This window comes from Synchiropus splendidus, chromosome 2, assembly GCF_027744825.2.
Source record: "Synchiropus splendidus isolate RoL2022-P1 chromosome 2, RoL_Sspl_1.0, whole genome shotgun sequence".
NCBI classification, from domain to species: Eukaryota; Metazoa; Chordata; class Actinopteri; order Syngnathiformes; family Callionymidae; genus Synchiropus; species Synchiropus splendidus.
The window spans coordinates 15,692,355-15,705,769 of record NC_071335.1 but is presented as its reverse complement, the minus strand read 5'-3'; the positions used below and the strand labels follow the sequence as shown (position 1 = coordinate 15,705,769).

The window sequence follows — 13,415 nt, the reverse complement described above, 5'->3', positions numbered from 1 at the left end:
TCCTCTCTTTCTTAGGTTGGGTGTGCTTTCTGTTGTCACAGGGCTCAGCATTTATTTTTATTTTTATTTTTATTTTTATTTTTATTTTTATTTTTATTTTTACAAAAGTATTTCAGAGTTACCAAGGGCTCATGGATTAAATGTGTTATTACAGAGTGCAGACACAAAGAGCAGCTCCACGGAATGCACCGGTGGGTTTGGTCCTCTGGTGAGCCGCGGTTCTCCCGGCCACTGGTCATTGAAACGGGAGCCTACCGGCATGTTTGCATCACACTGTCAATGATTGACAGGTCCCAGTCAAAAGCAGCCTCAGCGCTGTCTTTGTTTTGAGGACTGCGATGCCGAATCCCCACATGCAATCGTGACCACGATTACCGTTGTGCAGCCATACGTTGAGAGCACGGCTATGAATGATGAATGATCTTTTCATTACTGAGCCAGGAGCCAAAATAAGCACGCACTTAGCTTCCACGGGGCAGGACAAACAAATCACTACTACTTTTTTTCATTTGTTATGCAACCCCTTTTTGTGTACCACATGGTTTTCTGGTGAATCAAGCTCACATCCCACAGCGCTCATCTAGCAGTGGTTCCGAGCCAACTGCTGAGCAGAGCCAACATTTCTGCTCAGGGTTATAAATCTTACAGCAATGAAGGACAAGAGAAAGCCAAACAGCCATCAAATTACAAGAGTTTCAAATCGATTTTGAAGCCCACAAAGCCAAGAGGAACATGGTGTAGAGAGTGTTTTTAACACACCGCGTCTGGGAGATTTCCCTGAACACATGAAACAGTATTAATGTTCATTTAATGCTCCGCGGCCCAATAAAAGACATTTCATGCTCATAAAAATGGAGCAACCCGGGGAGAGCGACGGAGCGAGACAGACCCAGAGACCTCTGCCCTTTGAAAATTTGCTCGACCTACAACTGTGTAGTAAAGGCCTCGGGTCTCCAGCGATCACACACTCGCGCACAGCGGGCAGTGTTCAAAAGAGTTTTATAACACACAACAAGTCCTGTGCAGACAGCAGAATCATCCAAAGCGCTCGTGGCAGCATGTTCGTCCTCTGTCTCCCCGCACACTAACCCTTGAGTGTTAATGCAGAGTAAGTAGAGCAGGGACACTGATGGGCCTTGACAAAGCCACACACCCAGTGCCCCTTTCACAGCACCATACTCACTGCCAGGGACCAGGACCAGCCCGGGGCCACCGACCGGCCTAGTTGGAGGAGCAGCAACCAAAGTGTGTGTGTTGGCCTGGAGTGGTATACATAATACAGGCTTGCATGCATTTCTCTGCACCAACACACATTTGCTTACGGTGTCGTAGAGTGTTGGATATACGTTAAAAAGGTTAATTGTAATCGTACCTTATCTTGTATTTCTTGTGTGTGCATTGGTGAGGTGTCGCCCGTCTCATATTGAGTAGAACACAGAACAAAGAAACCGAATTGTGCAAGTTTGTCGGCCAAATCTGGCCTGTAGTGCAATAATAAACAGCCCTAAACATTTATTTTAAATATAAATATAAATATAAAAAAAGCATCATAGTGCAACTCCCATAATGCACTACAAAAGTTGAAGGACTTTTTTTGTTGTCACGACACAAGAAGTAGCAGACGGAAGTTGTAATAATAGTATTGGTCGCAGTAGTAATAGCAGAGGTCGTATTTGTAGCAGTCGTAGCAGCGGGGGTTGGACAGTAGCAGTAGCTATCTTAAAAGCCAGTAGCTGCAGTTGGTGTTGTAGTAAAAGTAGTCGAACTAGGCACAGTAGTAGCGGCAGGAGTGGACCTAGTAGTAGTAGTCGGAGGACTACAAGATATAGTAGCATCAAAAGTAGTAATAGAGTGAAGTAATAGAGAGCAGCAGATGCCTGGATGTTATCTATTGCCAGGGACTTAACCTATATTCTCACATTTCTCATTTCCCATAGAAATTTACTGGACACTTTCTCGAAATTTACTCACGCTCACACTAATATAGTGCCTACTGCTGGCTGTTTAAATAGTGAATAACTTACACTGTAGCGTTTCCACGATTCTGCTTTTTAAGAAAAGTATGTGAAGTAAATCAAGAAGCATGTGTTTGTTATGTTTTGTCTATCAAAATATCCTCTTACCTGTGCCTAACTGCGCATAACTTTCAAGATTAATCGTGATTATTTTGGGGATATGCAGCTACAAGCACAATAGTTAAGAATAATGAAGAAGGCGAGTCGTGTTTTGTTGCGTCACATTAATGAAAAAGCAAAAACAATGGTGCAAAACAGCGCCGAACACCAAAATTACAGCTGTTTTTCTGAACTGGAAAACAAGTTTTTCTTTTTAAACACAGGAAGCTGATATACTGTAATGGTGCACTATTTATATATTCGCAAAATGAAGAATTAAACCTGCAGCTTCATAATAATAATGCGGTGTGCCTTTGCGTTGATTATTGTTGTTCAACAATGTCCAAAAGTCTCCAGTGAGAGCAACAGTTGGTCCATCTTAGACCTCTATTTCCAGACACCTTGTTCACTCTTCTTATGCTAGCAGGTTCCACGGAGACTGCATTAAGCGTAGTCTGCAGCAAGCTCCCTCTGGTGTTTGGCGAGAAGTACTACAGTGATCACTAAGTGAAGCTTTTGCAGTGGTTACAAAAGAATTTGGCTTTGTCAACAGAGAGGATTTAAAATGAACATTTCAGTGTTTCAGCCAGGATTTCTTTTAAAATGTGTGTTCAGCCAAAAAAAAAACATGGGAGCAATAGAGAAACACTGAAGCAGAGGGGATAGTTTTGACATTCACTGAATTGGTGATGCTAGCTTTTCGTCATTAAAAGTAAATCTCTCTCCATTCTGCAGCTGTCCTCATGTGGCACGTCTTCTCATATGTCCAGCTGGACTGCGCAACTTGAGTCCTGCGAGCAACGGACTTTAGTCATTAGTAAGTTTCAGGATTTTTACGCGAAAAAAACACGCTGAAAAGCGTCACGTTCATGTCCACCACCATGGTGACGTGCTTTGTTTCGATGTTTCCACTTTGTTTAACGTTAGACCATGTGAGAGTTCATGTCTGAAAAGAGACTATTTTTCTGAAGACCTTTACATGAACGTGTGTGGCGGTGCGTTTATGAGGTGGACTTGTCTGGCTCCATTTTTTTTCAAATACCGCCATGACTTCTGCTCCTAACACCCGCATCCAAAGGCTGCCATTGGTTAATTCAACACATTGCTTTCGTCTGGAGTGGCAGAGAAGTGATCCACCTTTGGAAACCGTGTTACTGTGTGGTAAAGTTAAATGAAGCAAGTGCGTTAACGCGATATAATAACGTGTTCCCAACACACTCCTGAACATCATCCATTGGAAGGCTTGGCTGTGGAAGCCCACACAGCGAGAGCGTCGCGTCCCCTCTTTTGTCTGTCGGCGCCTGAGGCAAGCTGACAATAAAGCACAATGTGGCAAAACAGCCATTTCGCCCCTAATGGAGGAGCGAATGCAGAAAGTGGGTGTGTTTTGGAAGTGTGTGACGGACGGAGAGCAGCCAAAAAGAAGTGGCGACACGTGGCCATTAGAAGTGTGACGGCCCGGCAAAACACAAATAAAGCCCTTTGGCCGGAATTCATATTGCAGTGTCGGAGACGATTCTTGTCACTGTCCGTCATATTTAAGGACTTGGCCAGGATTCGCAGCAGCGCCCTCAGTGGGAACCCGCCTGCTTTAGACCATTGACCTCCACAGGCCCCAGGGGGCCAGACTTACATGCCGCAGTCAAAGCCACTTACAGGGTTTTAAAGCCGGCGTGTTTGTCTGGTCCACGCGTGACTCTAGGGACCGGAGGTGTCGCCCTCCGTCAATCACTCTCATGTTGCAGGCGGAAAAAAACAAAGACGTGCAGCTCGAGGGCGAACATTAGCACCTGCGTGGCGCCCTGCCAGCTCCTAAGAGCTCCCATTGAAATAGCTGGGAGACATGTCAGCTAATTTCATTGTCAGAGATTTATTATTAGTTATTATTGTCTTTATTCTTCCACTGTGGTTTGAAGACGGGTCCCAGCGGAGCAATAAAACAATCCAAGACAACCCATCCATTCAATAGTTCATTTATTTAAAGGAGGATGAACAGGAAAAATAATAATAATAATTTGATGTTCTCTGATCCGAGGTGAAAAATGAAGCGCCGTTGTTCAAGTTTCACCCTCAGTTGACTGAAAACAGCCCCTGGAAACTTTGGCTTTTCCATTTTCTTTCATCTGATGGATACAGTCTCTTCTCAGGACAGATAGTGGATTAAACATTGATTTATTCCTTCACATACAGTATTTATCAAACTGCAGCGGCTCCCCAGGGAAGGCACAAACTCAGATAAAGGCACATTGTGTGTTTTTACATTTCGGGCACTCTCACTGAATCTAAACAGCTGGACTTTTCCCCACTTACTTACTACCTCTAGATCTCTGCGGAATTAAAATGGAGGCTTAGCTTTCAGCCACTACGTGTTTGGCAATACACTGTTTAAATGTAAAAATCTGAATTTGTGAAAATTCAAAATCCACTTAAAATGTCTGTCGCCCCTATGTTCTCATATATTAAAGTAGGTTAAACGTGGTCTGCTTTTAAACAGGCACTTTATATTCCAATTAAAACACGGCGGAATGAAAAGCTAAAACCACATGATTCTATTCATGTTTAAATCTTACGTCGAGGTTCCAGGCGGGTCACTGTGACGGGGATGAAACCAAGTGATCTGTGAATCGCCAGTGAAACGTGAACAAGGTCTAAGCAGGGGATTTTACTTGTAACGTGAAGAGCTTCCACAGTCTTCACAGGGGTGCGAACAAAGCGATGCTAAAAAAAACCCTGAGGTTATTAAGTAAGTATTAGAGTATAAGAGTTTAGCAGCTGAAGGACCATAACTAGGAGATTAGATGAGGAGTGGAGAGAATAATGTGCGAGGCAGAAATGAAACCGATCCCTTCTACTCATCGGCTGTCAAGATATCGTTGATATTCACTCAGTCACGTCAAAAATAATAGGCAACTTGTGTTTCATTTTCACACTGGTCGTCTGGTGTTTTCTTATAAATTATTTTAAGAGCCAAAACTTGCAAACTTTTGAACTGTTTTGCTACTTAATTTACAAACTGTTTTGTTTTCATTTCAAAGTCCTCACTGTCAGAAACAAACTAAAGGTTTGCACTTGAAAAGTCACATTTGTTTCCCTGTTAGAACTGCAACAACCATGCAAGGTCATATGTGTTCTGCAAGTTTCAATGAGTGATAAAGTCTGAGAGAAATATAGGTGAAAATTGCATCTTTATGTTGGATGCTTAGGATGCATCTCTTATTGATACATACATCCGGTTACCGTAAATTCCGGACTATTGATCTCACCAGCATATTATCTGCACCCGGTAAATTTAATATGGAATATAGATCTTGCTCATATACAAGATGCACCAGTCTATAAATCGCAGGTGCAGTGGTGCACCAAGGTTAAAAATACATGAGGATCACTTCTAAGTCAGTTTTGAAAACGGGGTCCAGCATCGAGACTGACTCATGAAACTAACTCGACAATGATCTGATCTTGAATCATGAACTTCTCGCATCTTTCATTTACACTCAAGCGCTCAAAATGTGCAGTTTTCCTCAGTGCAGTCGAAGTTCCAACACCACAGCCGGTCTCAGCTGCTGCTTCTCTTGCCCACTCCTCCAGGAGATCGGCTCCGTGGACACACGGGCAAAAACAGCGCATTTGGAGCACTTTATGGTAAATAAGACGCCTGTGATCTCATCGATTTGATGTGATGAGGGTCAATAGTTTGGTAGCATGATGCTCTTTAGCCTGTAAAAATCCGTATATTAACCACATCACTGCATAAGCCGCAGGGTTCTGACCACGAGAAAAAAGTAGTGGCTTATCGTCTGGGATTTACAGTAATTCAATTGTGACTCTACCTAAAGTAGCATGAGAGAGGAGGAGAGATAAAAGGCTTCTGCTGAATGATTTCTGTGGACGCTGTGGGATGTGTAGGACAGAATCCCAGCAGCGAGTGTTCTTGGATATTTTGCCTCAGTGGCACATGTTATAGTGAGGATGGATGATCGGATGATATTGTTTTTGTCAAGTCATGTGACTGGGACGACCTACTTGCGCAGAATCCTACACCGAAGGGGCTCGAGCCTTGGTTCCATTCCCTGCTCCAGCTCATGTTTGAGTCAACGCCTCAATCATAAAAGTCCTATATTATACTACCCAAACGTGTAGACACTTTCTCTGTGGCAAGAAGCCGCTTTGTTATTTAAAAAAAAAAAAGTCTATATATGTCACCATTGTTTGAAATATTTGCAACCATGAATAACCCGGGGCAGATGGGTTTCTGGCTCAGAGGTGGACTGCCACTTGATTTACGACCGTCTTCCATCTTGAGATGGAGTCAGATCAAGCAGCGACAACTGAGAACAGAGGAGTTAAATGATCCCTGAACTGATGATGAAACCTGCAAGCAACAGTGGAGGGCTTCCACTTGAGATTGCTCTTTGTTGAGTCCTTGATTCTGAGTGCTTCCTTTTACATTCCAGTTACACACTATTTAAAGCAACATTTCATTTCAATAACTGAATGATGCGCCACAAACCACACGCGTGATTATTCTCTATTATTGTTCCTATATATGTCACACATGACAGGAACATGAAAGGCGCGGTGCTTCATGGATATGGCACCAGTGTGACAGCAGCGAACTCTCTCTCTCTCTCTCTCACACACACACACACACACACACAGAGGAGACCAGGCAGCTAAAGTGCTTCATCCGTCATTTTCGGTAATTCACTTCTCATCTATATTACAGTACACAGCAGATCTTTCCCCATATTCAAATCAATAGGATGACAGCTGAGCGGATCAACTATCTGTCGCAGTGACATTCTAATATTTAGTGTAATTACACAGCTCACAGGACATTGACACCAGGAGATGATCGGTGGTAGTTATGTGGACCAAGCAGACCAAGCACTGAAACATGTACTGCAGCACTCGGAAAAAGAACAAACACTCAGCTTTCAATTTAAAAAAAAATACATTCTGGAAATGACTCATTTTGATGCTCAATACATCACGGACCTTTGTAAGAATTTTACAGGGATACACGAAAGCAATTATCGTCCAAAAGTTCCCTCCAATTCTCTTTTTTATATCAGCTCACAATGTTGCATTTTATTATAGTTTTTATTCCTTTAAAGAAAGTGTCAATTGAGAAATGATATTATATTTATTGAAAAATAAATAAATAAATAAAAACAATTTTTTCTCATGTCATTGCCATTTTTTTATTGTTCACCTTCACATTTTTTATTTCACATTTCTTTGATCAACTACTGCACATTGCCTCCGAAAATGATTTTCTTAAGTAAGGCTAACATTCTTTTAACATATGACTCAATATATCACCTTATCAACTGAAGTCGGATCTCGACAATAAGTGACCCAAAATGACTCTGCTCCTCACTATGACTAAACAGCCAACATTCAATACGTCTAAACGGACGTTGTCTCCATTTTGATAGTTGGACGCCAGATTTAGCATAATGCTGCTCTTCTCCTCAACGTGACACAAAGAAAGCTGCATCGACTTCTTAGTTTTGGTTCAAGTTCATAAACTTTGCTTCAAGTAAGCATCCTGCCAAAGCAGCCAAAATATCGAAACAGCAATACATTGCGAGATTTCGTCTGGCCCTGTATTATCGATATGCGGGGGCCGAATATCGATATTGGAGCGACAAACATACAGTCGTTCAAAAAGCGCTCCCACACAAAATGCCTGCTGCTGCAGAGTTTTAGACTTTCGAAATGACTACACGAACCTAGCATCAGCTGTGCTAAGATAACAGAGCGGTTAGCCACATGCTAATCAACATTTGGCTCATCCATGTCTGTTATGTCAATATTTTATGATATTAATACCTGAGATGAAACCAAACTCCTGGTAGATGGTCTCTCAGTTGTTGTGTGATCACAGTCAAGCGCTGCTCTGACACACAAACCAAGTGATATATAGTCTAGCTGTTGACAGCTCAGTTGATCCGAAAGGCTCAAGAGCTCCACCCTTCTTCACAGAGCTGAAACTGAGCTGCACTGCTTCGTATATTACTATGACCAATCTCTGCATCCAAAAGAGGTCTGTGAGTATAAAGAACAGCCTTTGCTCCGCCTGTTTTGTGTCACTTGGTTGCCATTTGTGTGAAATTGACTGACAATGTTTTGTACTTCCGCTGAGGTTGTTTCAGTGTTCTTACAAGACAGAGGATATCTAGTATCTGGAATGAAGTTTCTTGCAATATATTGATAATCTCACTAGATATATTGTGGTATTAGCAAAATCTTGTGATAGCGTCACATCATGAGGGAGCTGTGACACCCAGACCAAAGGTGATTTATGGTATAATGTCAGTCTAGCAAAACTCTGGCGGGCCACAGTTAATGACTTACAAGGCCATATTTGGCCCCTGGGCCTTGAGTTTGGCACATGTATTCATAACCATGAGGTCCACACTTGCAAACATCTCCCCACCGTCTGCAAACAGTGCTTATAAAACCCAATGTAATAACATTGCAACAAGCAACCGTCCACATTCTGAATGGATGCGATTTGTTTTTATGTCTCCTCTGCTACCTCTGTGACACACTGGCAAGCGCCATCCGCGTATTGAGCGCGAGACGGCTCATAACCGTCTGCCCATCAGGAAATAATGGGTGAAGCCAAGAGGACCCAATGATGTGAAGGAAAAAAACTGATGCAATCTTCAGCTCGCCCAACTGTAAACCCTTCCTCATGAGTGCACCTACAAACCCTGTCCGTGAAACTGGGCATGGTCGCGCTGTAATTCAATACAACTAAAATAATCCACCGTTTCAACCGTTCCCTTCCAATTCTACGTCTTATTTTTCCTTGTCTCGCTACAATTCCCGGGGTCGCCGCCCGGCCTCCTCCACTGACCCAGTCCGCTCCAGCTCTCCCTGAAATATTGATAACGGACATCCACTCTCCATCTCAGCCCATCTTTTTTTTTTTTTTTCCTCCCTCCTCCCGATGCTTCAGTAGTGAATCAGCAAACCCTCAGCTCCACCAAAGCCCGGTGTTGATCAAAGGGAGGGTGCGATCGTAACGGGACGACCTGAGTCATTAGCACTTGCGCGCCTCTCACTCAGGCCCACATGAATATTTCACACCGCTCCTTTACCACTGACCCTGCCTAATGGCAGCAGGCAGTTGGATGCTCCCCACAGCATCCTCTCTGGTCCCGACCCCTCCCTCAATAAACGGACCTCGCCAGCATCATTTGTTGTATACGTGCTTTAAAGACACACACACACACACAGAGGGGGAACTAAGATGAAGCGGGGCGGGGCGCATCTATAGCCTACATCCATATCTTACCGTCAATTCTCCCGCTTCCCTCCTCCTCCTCCTCCTCCTCGCTCACTGCGTCTCCCGCATCTCTCCTACACTTTCCTCCGTGTTTCACGATGCATGAAAAATGGCAAGTATTGAACAGGGAGTGGCGGTGTGGGCGACGGTACCTGCGGAGCACGAACACAGCCGGGCGTCCTCCTCTGGTCAGCCACTGGACCTCACGCCTTCCTGTCGATGTCTCTCGTCATAATTCCCACGGGTTCGATGCCCAGAGAGGATGCGGGCTGTCGGCCCTCGCGTGCAGAGAATGCGCGACAGCACATGCAGCAGCGCGATGACAATAGTCGGACTCCGCGTTCTTCTCCTCTTCCGTCGACGTCTACATCTCAGCGAAGCCTCGCCGTTTCTCTCTCTAAAGTGTCGACGTTGTTCACGTCCATCCTCCCGTTCAGACGGAGAGAGCGTCGACGGTCCAGCCTCGCGTGTCCGTGAGGAATCGTGATGAGGCGCAGCTGCACATCAGGACCAGCACCGGCCTCCTATCTTGTCCGCCTCTCATCCACCAAAAAAAAAAAAAGGTGCGCCCAGTTTTAGCGGTTAAAAAAAAAGACTGGCAGGAGAGAAGGTTTCCCGCGCCTGCCGTCGCCTTCATCCGCGCTCGCTGTTCTCCGCGCGCGCTCCCGCTCTCTAGCCTCCGCGCCGCTTGTTGCGCGCTCTGATTCGCGGTGGCGCGCCTGGCGTGTGTATTTGCGTGTGGCAGACAGAGAGAAGGACCAGCTGAAGGTTTCATCTTCGATATGAGATCGTCGCTGGTGCACGGGTCTGGGGTCAGAGGTTAATGGATGACGCACAACTGCTACAGTTATTCCGTCCCATTTGCAAACAATGAGACTCACCCATGTAAACATGAGACTTTTCACCCTCTATCCGCCTTCCATTCTGCCCCCTTCAGCCTCAAGTCTGGACCCGCGCTGGTGCCCACATTAGCATACATCTGGAATCCAGTAGAACATCACCATGATATCAAGTGTTCTCAAGAAGCTCACGCCGTGCTGGATGGCAGCTTCAGGAACCAGCCAGGTTGGCGCAGTGTGGAGTCTGAATCATGATGGGCATTGAGAAGGTCTGATCGCTCCGATCTCTGCACGACTTCTGCAGAGTTCCTGGCTGCACAGGTAGCTTTCCGACGAGAGAGAGCAGAGGTCATTTCTAGGGTTTGGGGAAGGCAGTACTATAGATTCACCATCATGTCTTCAGAGTTTACTAGTCTGGAGTGAAGGTATCTTCAAGCCTTTGGTTGTTTTCGAGCGTTGATACAGATTTAATAGCACATAAATATGTGTTTTTTTCACAGCTTGACAACGCTACTCAATACTCTAAGATACTAAGGTAGATGACTCTTTCATTCAACAAAAGGCGCAAGTAAAATAATCGAAATGTTTGAAAAAATTCCCCTCATACAGTAGGGTCACTACATGAGTGTTTGTTGTTGCACTTAAAATCCTCCATACGCCATTCAGAGATGTTCTGTGTGAGTTGTATTCATGATCGGTTGAGTTTATGATTATGAAGCAAAATAGACATGACTTCCATGTAGGTGACTGGAAACCTCTTTCTAAACCAATTGGTGTATATTTTTAACCTTTAAAGTACATGTCAAACTTAAGGCTGGGGGGCCACATCCGGCCGGGTCGGGTCATTTTTTTGGCCAGCAAGAGCTTTACATACCGCCTATTCAGTATTTCTCTGCGTTTTTTGTTTTTTTTATATACAACCATCATAATGTGATATATTATAGTATCAAGATATCAATTTTCTCATTGTAATTTTTATTCAGGGATTTAGTTTTCATTGCTTAATCAGCAAATGGCACTTTGCCTCCTAATCTTTATTTTATCTTGAAGATAAAATAAATAAATAAAATGACCTGTTGTTTCTTGTTAAAAATGTTTTCCTCAAAATCTATTGAAAAAAAAAACAATGCTTTCTTTTCATATATTCAGATCACACTGTGATTATCATTTCTGTTGCTCGCCACTAAGTCTACATTTCGAAGAGTCCCGCCTTCTGGACTTCATTTATTGGCCACCCTTTTAGTTCACGTCAGACCAAGGGTCTCCCTCAACATCATTGTCAGTTTCTGATGCAACAAATGGGAAAATGAAACACCTCCTCTGCTCAATCGTGCTCTCAGCGTCACCATGGCGACCCTGCATCTTTAGCTCCAGCTTCCTCTGTCTCTCCCCCTCCACCCAATAACCTGCACTTCTTCCTCTTCTTCTTATCGTCCTCCACCTTGTACTTGAGTCTCCTGACTGGGTCACTAAAGCTGCGCATGGACTTCTCCTGAAAGTCGTCCGTGATCATGAAGTTCCTGTCGATGATCTCAGCTGCCTCCTGCCAGTTGATGTAGCAGTCTGGGCCCAGACGCAGTATCTCCTCCACGGCATTGGGGATGAGGATGGAGCAGTCTGGACGCAGGACCACCACCGTGGGCAGCTCTTCGACGTGGTAGAGCTCCTTCAGCTCCCTGCAGACACGCACATCAAGCACACAGCAGATGGATGTATTTACACTGCTATTATCCCAGCAGCAGGTTGTGCACTCAGAGTTTACTCCCACTCACCTCCTGTAGGGGTCCTCGTATGCTAAGAACAGGCACCTCCTGGGCAACTCCTTGAGGAAGCTTTCCTGTTGATCCTCAGAGAGGTCCAAACTGACGTGACACAGAGAGAGGGAACAGAATTGAACCAGATGGAAATGTTAACCGTACATGATGATTTTGAGTTATCATCATCTCATATTCAGATGAATGCATGTTCAGATTTCTTCAAGTGATGCGTGAGCACTGAAGTTGGATGTCCAGTCTTCTGATGTATTTTTAAAGTATTTTTTTTCAGATAAAATGTAAAAATCATTCAAAGGATGAGGGTCCTAGAACAGACTGTCACCTGCAGGAGGAAGCCTGGGCCTTAGGAGGAAAGGGCTCGAAGCAACATAGCAATGATGAGATGGAGGCTGCCTGAAATGGAGTGGGCGTCGCAGGGCAGTCGAAAGAGGATCTTTCTCTCCCCGTTGTCTACATCCAGGCAGGGTGCAGACGATGGATGCCTGCTACAGAGCACTGCCCTCTGGCTCAGAACCAGCTTTTACTTTTTTGATCTCACTCCTAGTTGTCACTGTGCTTCAGATCAAAAACCAAAAAAGTACACAGCAACTGAAGTAGAATATCTGCCATCGAACTGCACAGACTTGGCTGTAGGTGATGGTCATTACCTTATGTACAGAAGGACCAGCTGTGCAGAGCGATCCACGTAGAATTCATCCGTCAACTGTTTGAAGAAGTCTTTGAGTTTGGGGACAAACTGCCGGCAGCGTTCACATGACGCCGAGGCGAAGAACAGCATCAGGATCCGGTTCTGCAGACGCATCACGATCTCTCGCTCGGTGTCCAGCTCGTCCTGCTCCTTGTTGTTCTTTATCAAAACCCGCTCTGCAAACAACTCCACCATTGAGTCTGGAACAAACAAAACCGCTGCTGTGGTATGAGTGTTTTCACTGCGGTTATTTTGACCTGCTCATGCAGGTACACACTGATACATATTTACCTTGAGTTAATCATGAGAGCAAATCCTGTTCAGCGTTAATTCGGATAATCCTCAGTCGCTTGCCTCCTCGCAGCAAATCCAAACACAGAAAAAAAGCTTCCCAATCGTGCTCCTTTATATTCAGCTCTTTCAGTGTCACACTTGAATCAGGGCCGAGCCTGTCACTTATTTACTCCTTGGCTCTTGTCTCCTTCACCTCCCGACACCACGTTGTTCCCTCTCAGCCTCTTTGTGAGTCAGTGCCTGCTCCGTCTGGGAACAAGGGATTGTCAGACCAGCTGATAAGGGGACTTAGAGGAACGTGAGGGACAGTGCTCCAGTGGGAGCATGAATGCCAACAATGAGGCTTTTGTTGATGCGTCCAATGGTGGAGAACTGGTTTTGTGGAGCGGTCCGGCTTTATCT

General features: G+C 44.7%; 2 protein-coding genes across 5 annotated transcripts in view; both read right to left on the bottom strand.

Annotated features, from left to right (window-relative positions):
- The window catches only part of LOC128753458 (adhesion G protein-coupled receptor L1-like), a 35,059-nt gene extending 25,001 nt beyond the window's left edge, over nucleotides 1–10,058 (bottom strand). For 2 of the 4 annotated variants that reach the window (XM_053855179.1, XM_053855183.1), the window contains exon 1: nucleotides 9,570–10,057. The gene's annotated coding sequence lies outside the window, so the exon portion shown is untranslated. Of the gene's footprint in view, nucleotides 1–9,426 lie in introns of all 4 variants that reach the window. The other 2 variants (XM_053855182.1, XM_053855181.1) reach the window with 2 other exon arrangements.
- Nucleotides 10,059–10,750: 692 nt separating this feature from the next.
- Nucleotides 10,751–13,247, bottom strand: LOC128753459 (nucleoredoxin-like protein 1). Its single transcript, XM_053855184.1, has 4 exons — nucleotides 13,011–13,247; nucleotides 12,679–12,919; nucleotides 12,029–12,118; nucleotides 10,751–11,932 (listed from the first exon to the last, which is right to left on the bottom strand). Exons 2-4 carry the CDS (start codon nucleotides 12,912–12,914, stop codon nucleotides 11,599–11,601), a joined length of 660 nt encoding a protein of 219 aa, XP_053711159.1. The 5' UTR covers nucleotides 12,915–12,919; nucleotides 13,011–13,247; the 3' UTR covers nucleotides 10,751–11,598.
- Nucleotides 13,248–13,415: the final 168 nt, after the last annotated feature.